This window comes from Mauremys reevesii, linkage group 6, assembly GCF_016161935.1.
Source record: "Mauremys reevesii isolate NIE-2019 linkage group 6, ASM1616193v1, whole genome shotgun sequence".
Taxonomy (NCBI): Eukaryota; Metazoa; Chordata; order Testudines; family Geoemydidae; genus Mauremys; species Mauremys reevesii.
This window is the reverse complement of record NC_052628.1, coordinates 58,608,617-58,622,288: the sequence shown is the minus strand read 5'-3', so window position 1 is coordinate 58,622,288 and position 13,672 is coordinate 58,608,617. Positions and strand designations below refer to the sequence as shown.

The window sequence follows — 13,672 nt, the reverse complement described above, 5'->3', positions numbered from 1 at the left end:
CAGCTACGCAAATAGCATAGCTGAAGTCAAAGTATCTTAGTTTGAACCTCCCCACTAGTGTAGCCCAGGCCTAACCTGGCTACATATCGAGAAGAAAAAAAATAAAATAATAAAATAATAATAATAATGCCTTTATTACTTGCCTACTTCTAAGAGACCAGAAGGAAGACGCTTAGTACAACCCTTGTGATTGTTTATTGATTTAGTAAGAGGTAGACCAAGTGGTCTTTTGGAAAAATTCCAATCATTAACATTCATGGCTAAGAGTATCGATCCCTCTGCCGTAGTGACTCATTACCACCACCACCACGACAACAACAAAAACCAATCTGAGAGAAAACCAGGAAAGGACGCAAGATTAATATAACCTAACAAGATAACTATCCACAAGCTGGGAAACAGAACTGAAGTGAAGGACTGTGCTATAACGAACCAACCCATGCAAGAGATTCTTGAAGCACGTTGATTTTAATCATGGAAACTTCTGCTTCACTCTCCCACAGTGGACCTGATCTTTGTATAAGCTGCCATCAACATGAAGAATTAATATTCAAAACAGAGGGAACATTGTATTTCCAAAGGAATTTTTTTAAATAAAAAAGCAAAATCCTTGCTCGTTTTCAGACAGACTCTGCTAGCGACGGTCTCCTGAAGAACTCCTTTGCTATACACTTCAGGGCTCAGGTGCAGAGTCAGAAAAACCACACTGCCAAGCCATTGCTCCTCGCCCTCTCCCCACCCCACTCCCCACCATCATTATTTTTTAAGTTAATGAATCAAGTACAAATGAGTGTATACAAAACAACCTAGAAATACAGGGATGAGAAAAGTTATTCATAAGCCTACCTTTTATTAGCATGTTCATCCTTGTAGGAGACTTTGTAAAACCCATAATAGGTATCTGATAAATTAGATGAATAGTCTATGCTGAGGGTGTAGTTCTGCCCAACAAGTAGAGCATCAGGAGCCACAACTGCAATCTGATCACGCACTGGATATTCCAGGACTTCAACTGGTTTTGCCTGATTCCAACCTGCTGAAGTCAGAGTTGCCTTGGTGATATTAAGTCCTGAGCTATGAAGTATGATATTCCAAGTGACCTGGATGACATTAACAGTTATCTGTACAGAACCTACAAACTTTGTAGTTGTTAGGTTTGGCTGCAAGATGAGATCATAGTGTAGTGGTACAACATTACTGGGAAGCCTGGTTTTTGCCCATGGAAATCTCTTTCCATTAGTTGCTAGAGGATATATCAGTTCCATTGTATGGTTCTTTTTATGGCAGCCTTCTTTGGTAAAGGTACATTTGGGAAGAAGGTAGATCACCATTATTACTGAAACTGCAATCAGAAGAACAACTGCACAAACCACCATGGTCCTTAAAGAGGGCACTGAGCATGATCCATCTGAGCTCTGTCTATAGCCAGATGCATTATTACGGAGACCTGCGCTTCTGTTCATGAAGGACATGCCCAGCAATTTCGCTGATGATTCATAATCCTCTTCATCCTCATCCATTTCATTCTCTCCAAGGCCACGCACCAGTAGTCGTGAACTTCTTGGCTCATACTCCACTTCATCAGGCTCCAATGGATGCAAGCAAGGCTCCTTTGCCAAGTCAACCACATCAGGTTCTTCCTCAAACATGCTGTTTTCAATCATATTCCTGGGTAACTGAATTCGATCTGGGTGGGGAAGGAGGAGGAGAGAAAAAAAGAGCATAGGTTATAACTAAAAAGGTATGGCTATGACAACTCAAAAGATAAAACTTACTGAGTGGGAGTAGTGGAGAATAGAAAGCACTTGTGCAGCATCTCTTACTGAGAAAGCGCCAATTCTGGAGAATATTTGTACAGATTTCTGCATACAGTGATGATTTTTGGTTTGACTAACAACATTCCTGGAGACATTCATGCAACCCTTTGGCCTAATCTGCTCTGGGAAACTACATAACTAACATTTTAACATAATGTTACCAACATGATTTTGCCTTTCTTGTGGGGAGGGACACATGTAAGAACATGGAGGATCCTATGGCTAACCACAGCCAACTGGTATATTTTTAAAAACACTAACTGCCCTGTCCACATTCAGTGTTAAGTTGTGCTGTAGAAAGGATTTAGCAAAGTGCTGATTGCTAAACCAGTGGAAGACAAATATTAAGCCACTATTTGGTTTCAGGAGAAGGATGTGGTTAAATTTTCTATTCCTTTTACATAAAAAGGATAATATACTACATTTGCAACTGCGCTCTTCATTTAAGATTTAGTCCTTATGTCCTAGGTAAAAGCCTGTGCATAAAAGGAGTTAAAGTGCTTACTAAAGTAAAACATCTCCATAAATCTGGATCTTAATAATTAATTAACTGTTATATGTATTCAATTAAAAGTTCAAATTCAAGAGTCACTTTTTACAAGAGTGACAGATAACTAGATGTGAAACATATGTGAAGAGCTGCTCTGTGTGGCTCGAAAGCTTGTCTCTCTCACCAACAGAATTTTGTCCAATAAAAGATATGTCATCTACCTCATGTCTCTAATATCCTGGGACCGACATGGCTACAATGCTAACTTCTGTATAAGTAATGTATACTTTGGTCAACCAACTACCAAGGAGACAGAGGGAATAAGGAATCCTATCCCTGTGCATGGACAGAGCTGATGCAAGGCCTAGGGACCAGAAAGCAGGTGGCTTTGGAGAGAACAAGCATTTGTTATCACCATGGGCCTGAAGCAAAGTCCACTGCTGACAGTGGAAAGACCCTGATTTTAAGGGACTTTGGAAGTGTTGGAGGAGACAGACTAAGAAAAGCTAAGGGGCGGGGGGGAGAGACACACAGCAGTGGACTGGTACAACCCTGAATCTCTTGTGCCAGAAACCCCCAATACCAGCTTTGTATTTTGTTGAGACTTCTGTAATTTATGTTTAACTTCTGTTAGTGCTGCTTTCAGAAGTTTGTCTCCAAGAGACATTTAGACACTGTTTTGATCCATTTCTTCTCTTAAACATTATTTGAATTTAAATAAAATTTGAATCAACTCAGGGAATGAGTGCTGACTCCCATCCAGGGAGATGACAAAGCCTCCACAGTCAGATAAAAGAAAAGAAGAGAAAAAGTGGGATATGATAGCCCTCCAGTTACCACAGGCCCCAATTCTATAAAGATCCTAAGCATAAGCTTACATTTAGGCACACGTTTAAGCATTTTGCTGACTGAATAGGAAGAGACTCAAGTGCATGGCTGAAGCTGAACTAGGGCTGAAGCTGATCATTTAAGGAGGACACAGCTTGTAAGGGATGAAGTTTCTTAGCCAGATAGGTACAACAGAAAGCAGACATGTTTAACTGGTTGAAAGTTTTCTATCTTCCCGTCTCTCCCCTCAAGAAAACAATTTATTTGCCACAGGGCCGCCCAGAGGATTCAGGGGGTCTGGGGCAAAGCGATTTTGGGGGCCCCTTCCATAAAAAAAGTTGCAATACTATAGCAACATTTGGAAATGTAAAAAATAGCCAGTGAAATATATTCAAAAATAATTTTTAATAATTTGAAAATACATTTAAAAACATTAAATGCTTTAATGGTATGTATTCATTTGGAATTACATAATGGACTGTCGCTGGGTGATGGTTGGTGCCAATGGGCTGGCACTGCCTGGGGGTGGCACTGGCGCTGCCCAGGGCTGGGTGGGGAGTTGGACTCTGGGTCAAGGGGTGCCTGGCTCAGAGGGGCTGGGCTCAGAGCTGGGGGGGGATTGGGTCAGGGGGTGCCCGGCCCCTTACCATGCCACTTACCCTCGCCTCCCCGCTCTCCCAGAGCCTCAGCGCGCCGCGTCCGGGAGCGGCCCTGGACAGCGCTGCAGCAGTGGTGTGGCTCCAGCAGGACCTGAGCTCCTCCGGTTCAGCCCACCAGAGCTCGCAGCCCCACCCCATGACCACACAGCTCTGAGCGGGAGGAGCTCAGGCCCCGCCCGAGCCTCGCCGCTGCTACAGCACTGTCCAGGGCAGCTCCTGGACATGGCGCGCTGAGGCACCAGGGTATGGGGGGAGGCGGAGGCAAGGGGGAGCCTCCGACATTCTTGTGGGGGCCCCTGCCGGACCTGGGGCAAATTGCCCCGCCCCCCCCCGGGCGGTCCTGATTTGCCCAAAAAAAAAAAAAGTCAATTTTTAAATGAAAACAGAGGGGAAGAAAGTGTTGGTCAAAATTTCACAAGGAAAAAAATAATGTTTCCTTGAGCAGTTCTACAAAAATGAGTTTGTGGCATAGAACAGGACCTTTCAACTAGAGATAGGTGAACAATGGATTTATTTTTTTTTTAATCCTGTCTAACATTGCAAGAGAATGCTGGAATAGAACTCAGTGGTTTCTGGTTACCAACCCTCTCTCTGTCATTCCACTCAATCAGACCCTCTCCCCTCTAGGTTATATTTCTAAATCCCAATTTAACAGCCTCTAAAATAAAGCTCCCCACTCCTCAAATATAATCCCATGCACTTCACCTCAGCAAAGTCAGATTAATAAACCTAATCTGAAGTTTCTTGGCTAAAACAGCTTTAAAACATCAAGGGACAACACCCACAACTCACCGAACCAGTGTTTTCCAAACAGGGGGAGGGTAGACTAGTGAGGGGGACTGAGCATTGTCAGACTAGTCCAGGAGGCTGAGGATAGATGAGAGGAGTAGTGGGAGCAGGAAGGCTATATGAATCTGGATCTGTCCTGCTCTCACGGTATCTCAAATGTGAACATGCTGTCACGTCTGCAGACAAATAAGCAACTTCTTCAGAGTCATCTGTTGTTCCACTTGCTTTAAGGCAGCCCCTAATACAGTGCTCATGTACATGCCTCGGCCATGAAAGCACACGTCCTCGCCCCACCAATACCCACCCTGAGCAGCATGTAATTACATTAGAGGTGGGGGAGTGGAGAAGGGGTGAAGAAAGGAAAAAAAGAGTACCTAGAAGAGAAAGAACCAATAAGAAGAAAACTAGTGGATGGAAGGAGGAGAATATAGAGAGAAAAATGGAAAGAATAGATGGCAGAAGCCAAGTTAGCACATGGTAGGAAGTTCGTCCACAACTCTTCTGCAAAGAGGATTTCAAAGGTTGGGAACCACTACACTGTATTTTCAAAAAGGAGTTTACAGCTAATTCTCCCTTGCTGCTCCCAAGCCAACTACCTCATATAATTCTCCAGTTCAGCTCTAAATTGTATACACAAAAAATTATTTGGGCCACAGAGCATATCTGTGACTGGAAAGAACTTTTTCCTAAGAAATTAAGATAGAAGACCAAACTAATCACGCTTGAATTAAAGAGAGAAATGACAGCCTCTCTCTCTCTCTCTTTACATAAACCACCCCACACATGCACTTAGAATTATTTGCAGAAATTGGAGGCAATCGAGCCAGTAGGAGAAAAATGCCTTGTTTTTATTGTTAAAAACCACACAGACATTTTTCAAACTCAGTGCTAGGTTAACAAGTCACAACTTTACTGACGATAAAGGGCACCACCCACACTATTTCCACTGGAACACATAGATAAGTAACAGAGCACTTGTGGGTCACTGAAGCTACCAAGCCTGAGATACATACCTATGCAGGCAGAGGAATCGGACAGCTTAACAGGAACAACTCTGAGGCGAACCAGCTTTAAATACAGATTTATGTCTAGATAAGCTGCATTGTTTTTCCTCATGCTAGCAAGAATAAAGGGGCAAAGAATATATAATATTCTAAGCAAGCTGTATGTAGGGACTTTTTCCAGGCCTGAACAACAGGGTTGTAATCTTTGTATTTTCACACTTCACTGTCCTCTTTCACACCAAACACCAGTAGCAGGGAGAAGCATAGCCAAATCTTGACAAAAAAGATTAATTTAAAATTCATATAAGGTTCGATTCCAGTCAAGACTAACAAGGGCAGAAAAGTAGAGTACAAAAAGTGGGAGAAGTTTCATCTGCCAAGATAAAAGCAGTAGGGCCACTGAGCTATCACAGCAGTTCCCAAAGTTACAGGTGCTTTAAACCCCAAGACTTAATTCTACATTACCATGCCAAGAAACTTGAGACTGAGGCACAGGACCCGCACAAGAACACATGGACAATAGTTTCTGAATAAATGGAGCCTGCGTTGCTCTAGGACTACTTTGCACATCACTGCCAGTGCTAAGCAGCCCTGAGAATCACCATAGCTAACATAGGGTGTATTCTGATGGTGCAGAAACAGCATACTGACTCCTCTGCCACCCCTCTCTAGTGCACAGGGTGTCCTTCTGACCCAGGGATCCCTAGTTACTTGCCAGCCTCCCAGGGGCCATTGGCATACCAAACAGTACATGGAAAAGTCAGCCTTTAGGCTCCTCTAGCTTACACCAGAGGTCACTCAGTGCACAGCTGGCCCAGGATTGGGAGAGCACGAAGATAAGAGAAAGAGAATTGGTTTTCTGAATTACAACTGTTGTTGTGAAAATGTAGAATTGCAGAACCAGTCTGCCTTACTAGACTGAATTTGTAACCGATGACCCACAAATAAGTCAATTTAGGGAACCCATGACAACACAGCTGTCAGAAACCTTGTCATGACACATACACTTCTACCTCAATATAACACTGTCCTCTGGAGCCAAAAAAAAATATCTTACCACGTTATAGGTGAAACCGCATTATATCTAGCTTGCTTTGATCTGCCAGAGTGCGCAGCCCCACCTCCCCCGGAGCACTGTTTTACCATGTTATATCAGAATTTGTGTTATATCGGGGTAGAGGTGTAGCTCCAATTTGAAATATTCATGGGACCGTAACTGTGTTTTGTAAACAGGATAAAACCTTGGGTGTGAACTTCAACCATTGCTGAGAATGGGACAGGCCCACCATACGACAAACCAAGATATATACAGGTTTTTTTTAAATTATGGGTATTTTGGTCCCTTTTATGTTGACATATTCTGTAGTATCCAAGAGGTTTAGATTGCTAAAACTACCATAACAGCACAAGATTATTTTAGCAGTAACAATTGTATTGTTTTAATAAATCAACCTGAGAATCATTGGAAAAAGAATTAATTAGGAAATAAAAAAGTCCTTTCTTCCTTTATACATTGACCTTGAAGTAATAACTATCCGACACACTACATGTATACTGCGGCTCTGCCTCCCAGAACTCAAAATAATTTGTTCTAGGAAGAGCTTCTTTAATATATTCACTTTTATTACACTGAAGATGTAGCAGACCAATTCTCTAAGTTGGTGGACTTTTTAATGTGTGGTTTAAATGAAGGACCAAGGACACATGGCTAAGACAATCAGGGCTAAGGGCACTGTAGAGGACCCTTCCACATCCAGGTCTTACCCTTGTAGAGTATATGACCTCAGGTTCATCCAGGCTTTCCCAGTCAGTCTTGTAATTTAATAAGCATTTCCATCAACTGCTCTTTTCACAAACTGAAGAAACACATAAGTTCACTGGAAGACATAGCTGGTCCTTTGATCACACTGAGGCAGTTAGACACAGTAAACTGTTTTTATGGGGAGAAGGAGTGGCACTCTACATCAAAAACGGAATTACCTGTTTCTGAATCACCGATAACTCAGAAGTAAGTGATCCAGAATCACATTTAGGATAAATGTCCTAACAGATAAAACACAAAAGATGGGGTACCAGCTGGTTTCTGCTACAGACCACCAAATCACACTAGAGAACAGAATGACTGCCTCCTCACAGGACTATCACAGGAGACCTCAATTTGAGTGACATATCCTTAACAGTGAAGATAATTAACCAGTGGAACATCTAACCAGTGATGAATCCACCACTACATCGCTGGCAATTTTAAAAATCAAGGGTGGATATTTTTCTAAAAAGATGCGCTCTGGTTCAAACAGGAATTAAATTTAAATAAGTTCTATGACCTGTATTATACAGGTCAAACTAGACGATCCCAGTGGTCCCTTCTGGCTTTGTAGTCTATGATCAAATGACTTGATCCAGTACCCTCCTGGGTGTCAGACTACTCTGAGCCAACAGTGTCCTTTTTGCCTGGCCCCACTGTAGGGCTTACGGGCAGAGGGTGTAAAATTAACTGAAGAATTTTTTTTTTTAAATGATGCATGGCACCTGTTCTCTAGCCAGTATAACACTGAAACAGCATGCACCATAGCGGATTTTCAAAGATAGGAACTATGCTGATGCAAATTGTTCCCTCAGACTAGAATCAAATAATCAGTTTTAACAACTGAAAATACAGGGTATATATGCAAAGCTTTACATAGAAATATGAAAAGGAGTATATTTGAGGAACTGATACTTTAAATGCTGTTCATCTAATGCACTTTGAGTTGCAAGGTTTCAATTCTCAAATTTGAAGTATGGTACAAAACACAAAGACACAGATCCTAATATGCAAAAGATTGTTTCTGCAAGGGGTAGGCTTGTGTTTAACATGATAGCAAGACAATGGCTTTGGGGGGGGAATGTTTTGTTTTTCAAGAGTCTTTTGCACTTTAACTTTTCAAAATATAGTAAGTCAAGCAAACATACAATAGAGCAAGTTTGCTGTAACTTATACTATTTTAATAAATACAATAAGACACCTTGACTTCTGCTAGAGGTAAAGTTGTCTGCTGGTATTCACACTACAGGGGAAAACTATATGCTCCTCTTAAGCAGGAATGGAAAGCTTCAAACAAAAATTAACGCCCTCTGGAGGCAAAGAGCAAACAAACAGATTCAAAGATTCTAAGGCCAGAGGGGACTGTTTTGATTATCTACTCTGACCTCTTTTATAACACAGGGCACAGAACTTCCAAAATAATTCCTAGCGCACACGTTAGAAAAAACATTGTCAGTGATGGAGAATCCACCACAACCCTTAGTAAATTTTCCAATGGTTAAATTACTCTCAGTTAAAAATGTATGCCTTATTTCCAGTCTGAATTTGTCTAGCTTTAACTTCTAGCCATTGGATTCTGTTGTACCTTTCTCTGCTAGATCAAATATTTGCAGTCTGTAAATATCTACAAGGTGAACAATCAAGTCACCCTTAACGTTCTCTTTGCGAAGCTAAATGGATTGAGCTCTTTGAGTCTATTGCTATAAGGCACATTTACTAATGCTTCAATCATTCTCATGGCTCTTCTCTGAACCTTTTCCAATTTGTCAAAATCTTTCTTGAATTGTAGGCACTACTCCTGGCTACAGTATTCTAGCAGCAGTCACACCACCACCAAATACAGGGAGAATATTCTCCCTATTTCCACATCCAAGGATTGCATCAGCCTTTTTGGCCAGTGTTACAACAGGTGCTCATGTTCAGCTGATTTTCACCTTTACCTCTACATCTTTTTCAGGCTCACTGCTTCCCAGGATATTTCCCTGTAAATATGGTCTACAGTCTTTGTACTACATATATGACTTAGTGTTTGACCATACTAAAAAGTGTATTGTTTGCTTGCACCCTGTTTACCAAGCAATCCACGTGAGTGTATACCAGAAGTCTGGCTTCTTCATTACTTAACAGTCACTCTGTCTGGGTCATCTGCAAACTTCCAGGTCATTGATTTAAAAAATAAATAAATAAAGTTACTCTCCAAAACTACACTAGAAACACACCACATAAGTGATGATTGCCAGTTTGCAATTACATTGAAACGTGTCAGTTTGCCAGTTTTTAACCCATTTAATGTATGCCATGTTAATTTTGTATTGCTGTAGTTTAATACATGGTCTATATCTGATGGATGTTTACATGCATACAGTGGGCTGGTATTTCAGAATATTAGCCAAAAAAGGGTGGTCTAAATACACCCTATCTACAAGTTGGAGGGCAAAATCCATCTCTCACAAAAACAAATCACCCCAGGCTGTGCAAAGACACTCCAGGAAGGGAGTGGACTTCATGCTAATAGATGAGACTTACTGTTGACTAAACATATATTTTCAGTAGATTGGAAAATGTTTCATATGCTTGGCTGGTAAATTAGAGATAGCAAACAGGTAAGAGCAGTTGCTTATTCATGTTAATATTAATGATGAAGGCCAGTTTGTTTAAAAGGGGCCATCCAAACATAAAAATTGATCGAAATGTCAAGGGATCATTAATCCCCAAGGCAGGACCAAGTATACTTCGACCGCAGGTGTTCAACTAATCTTTGCTTAAAACCTTCAACAACAGGGATTCCACAACCTCCTTTGGTAACCAATTCCATGACTACTTAACTATCCTTATAGTTAGAAAGTTTTCCCTAACATCTAACCTAGATCTCCCTTGATGCAGATTAAGGCCATTACTTCTAGTTCTACCCTAGACATGGAGAACAATTGATCACAGTCCTCTAGACTAGAGCAGCCCTTAACATACCTGAAAACTTATCAGGCCCCCCTTTCACACATTCTTCTTTTCTCAAGACTAAACATGCACAGGGGTTTGTTTTTTAACCTTTCCTCCCAGCTCAGGTTTTCTAAACCTTTTATGGTTACTCTCCTCTGGACTCTCCAATTTGTCCACATCTTTCCTAGAGCATGCAGCCCAAAACTGGACACAAGACTCCATCTGAGACCCCACCTGTGCCAAACAGAGAAAAACAGTTACCCCCAGTGTGTTACATTGCACATCCCAGAATGGTACACCTCTACCCCGATATAACAAAAATTCGGATACAACGTGGTAAAGCAGTGCTCCGGGGAGGCGGGGCTGCGCACTCTGGTGGATCAAAGCAAGTTTGATATAACGCAGTTTCACCTATAAAATTTTTTGGCTCTCGAGGACAGCGTTATATTGGGGTAGAGGTGTATTAGCCTTTTTCACAACTGCATCACACTGTTGGCTCATTCAATCTGTAATCCACTATAACCCCAAAATCCCTTTCAGCAGCTCTAATATCCAACCAGTTATTCCCTATTTTGTATTGATGCATTTAATTTTTCCATCCAAAATGTAGTACTTTGCACTTGTCTTTATTGATTTATCTTGGTTGATTTCAGACCAAATTTGTGAAGGTCCTTGTGAAAGCTAGTTCAGTCCTCCAAACTGCTAGCAACCCTCCCAGCTTGCATTCATGCACAAATGTTATAAGCATATTCTTCACTCCACCAGCCAGACTACCACCACGTCCAGGAGAGGCCCCTGAAGGACCCCAGTCTGACATCCAACCATTGATAAGTACTCTGAATACCGTTTTTCAACCAGTCATGGACCCACTCTAGAGCACATTTTCCACATAATGCCTAGTTTCTCTAAAATGAATTAAGAAACTGATGTAAATTCTAAAGATAATGTTTTACACCTGTATTAGTGAAAGAATGGACAGAATTAAAAATCCAGAGTTTAATGCAAAGTTGAGTGCCATAATTCCCTTCCCCTGCCCTACTGTATTTTAGAGACACAAGGTGGGTGAGGTAATATGGATACAGAGGGACCTAGACAAATTAGAGGATTGGGCCAAAAGAAGTCTGATGAAGTTCAACAAGGACAAGCGCAGAGTCCTGCACTTAGGACAGAAGAATCCAATGCACTGCTACAGACTAGGGACCAAGTGGCTAGGCAGCAGTTCTGCAGAAAAGGACCTAGGGGTTATAGTGGACGAGAAGCTAGATAGGAGTTAGTGTGCCCTTGTTGCCAAGAAGGCTAACAGCATTTTGGGCTGTATAAGTAGGAGCTTTGCCAGCAGATAGAGGGACGTGATCACTCCCCTCTATTCGGCATTGGTGAGGCCTCATCTGGAGTACTGCATCCAGTTTTGGGCCTCACACTACAAGAAGGATGTGGAAAAACTGGAAAGAGCCCAGCAGAAGGCAACAAAAATGATCAGGGGGCTGGAGCACATGACTTATGAGGAGAGGCTGAGGGAACTAGGATTATTTAGTCTGCAGAAGAGAAGCATCAGGGGGAGGGATTTGAGAGCCGCCTTCAACTACCTGAAAGGGGGTTGCAAAGAGGATGGATCTAGACTATTCTCAGCGATACTAGATAACCAGGAGTAATGGTCTCAAGTTGCAGTAGGGGAGGTTTAGTGTTTCCTAATATCCAACCTATTTCACTAGGAGAGTGGTGAAGCACTGGAATGGGTTACCTAGGGAGGTGGTGGAATCTCCATCCTTAGAGGTTTTTAAGGTCTGACTTGACAAAGCCCTGGCTGGGATGATTTAGTTGGGGACTGGTCCTGCTTTGAGACCAGGGCGTTGGACTAGATGACCTCCTACGGTCCCTTCCAACCCGGATATTCTATGATAATATATTTTATTGGATCAACTCCTGTTGGTGAGAGAGACAAGTTTCTGAGCATACACAGAGCTCTTCTTCAGGTCTGGGCAACGTACTCAGAGTGTGACAGCTAAATAATCTGTTCTACCTTGTAGTTAGCTCTCACACTGAGTGCAGTGACCTGTGTAAGTTCAAAACCTTGTCTCCCATCATCAACAGAAGATATTACCTCACCCATCTTGTCTCTCCAATATCCTTGGATCACCAGGGCTACAACAATGCTGCATTCTACTATAATTTTGACAGAGCAAATCGCACGTGGGACTTCAGCTGATCTAATAACTATGAAACTTAGGTGTCAGAATTAGTGATGGTCTAATTGTGAGGCTTGAAAAGACATACTGATCTGTCAAAGAAATAAAACACAAAGAAACCAGACATTCTGGGGAATTCGAGATGAGCAAACAAAACACACTTCTAATATTAAGAGGTTGAAAGGAAGTCATTGCCCAAAATTATGAAATAGAAGCTAGGCACCTGGGAATGGTGAGTGCTGAACTAAGGACAATGGACTGATTTTGTGTCAATGAGAGGGATTTCGATGGGAGCTGCAAGTGCTCAACAACTCTGAAAGAGTCAGGCTTCTTTAGGGTCCTAAACATGGCTGTATATACCAAACTAATATCCAGGAATCAAAACGTTGGCCTTTCCTTCGCGCTGGTTGCTAACAAACAGTACATATGTTAAACAAGTTGTGTGGACTTTGTCCCTGATAAATGGATGCAGATTCAATTTTGTAAGATCAATATTGTATTTGTCTTATTAATGAAGAAAAACGAGCTTGAAGATACATTTTCTCTCAGCATTGGCTTTAAATAGTTGCATATTTATCAGTCTAAATAGTATTTTTCACAATGTGAGGTGTGCAACTCTCGCAAGATTTCAGAACAGGAAATTTAGAGCACATGAATCTCTAATGAACCTACTGGCTCATGTTTGGGTTCCCTCCCTCCAGGACCTCCACTATGGCTGAGCTGGAGGAAGATGATCTAGCCAGGAGAGGGCACTGTGTTACCCAGTTCAGCATCTGGCCAGTAAAGTGCTCTGTAATTCCTTAGACAAAAAGGAATTAATATCCCATGTTCAGGAGAGACCAGGCTCTCAGGAGACAGCCAGAAGCTGTGGTAGCCGACGATTGAGAGATGGCTGCCAAGGGAAGGTTAGACAGCCTCCAAAACGGAACTGAAAGCGGAGAGCAGGACAAGGAATGAGGGCCGGTAATAGCTGCAGAAGGAGGATACAGCAGTGTCTTGCAAGCATATGACACGGGGAAAACTGATTGTGCACAGCAGGATGATGGTTCACAAAAAGCCTTAACAAGACTGTTACTTTATACCCCTGTACCAAACTGCCCCTACGAGCTGGTTTAGGAACTGTTGGAAAATCTGTTCTTTTAATTGAAAGTATTTGTG

At 41.9% G+C, this 13,672-nt stretch overlaps 1 protein-coding gene across 4 annotated transcripts in view; it reads right to left on the bottom strand.

Moving 5' to 3' along the window:
• LOC120407783 (leucyl and cystinyl aminopeptidase) overlaps positions 1-13,672 on the bottom strand; it is a 94,709-nt gene that overhangs the window by 49,916 nt on the left and 31,121 nt on the right. For all 4 annotated transcript variants that reach the window (XM_039543853.1, XM_039543855.1, XM_039543852.1 and 1 more), the window contains exon 2: positions 847-1,687. In XM_039543853.1, coding sequence (XP_039399787.1) covers positions 847-1,664 — 818 coding nt within the window. In that variant the 5' untranslated portion in view covers positions 1,665-1,687. The remainder of the gene's footprint in view (positions 1-846; positions 1,688-13,672) is intronic.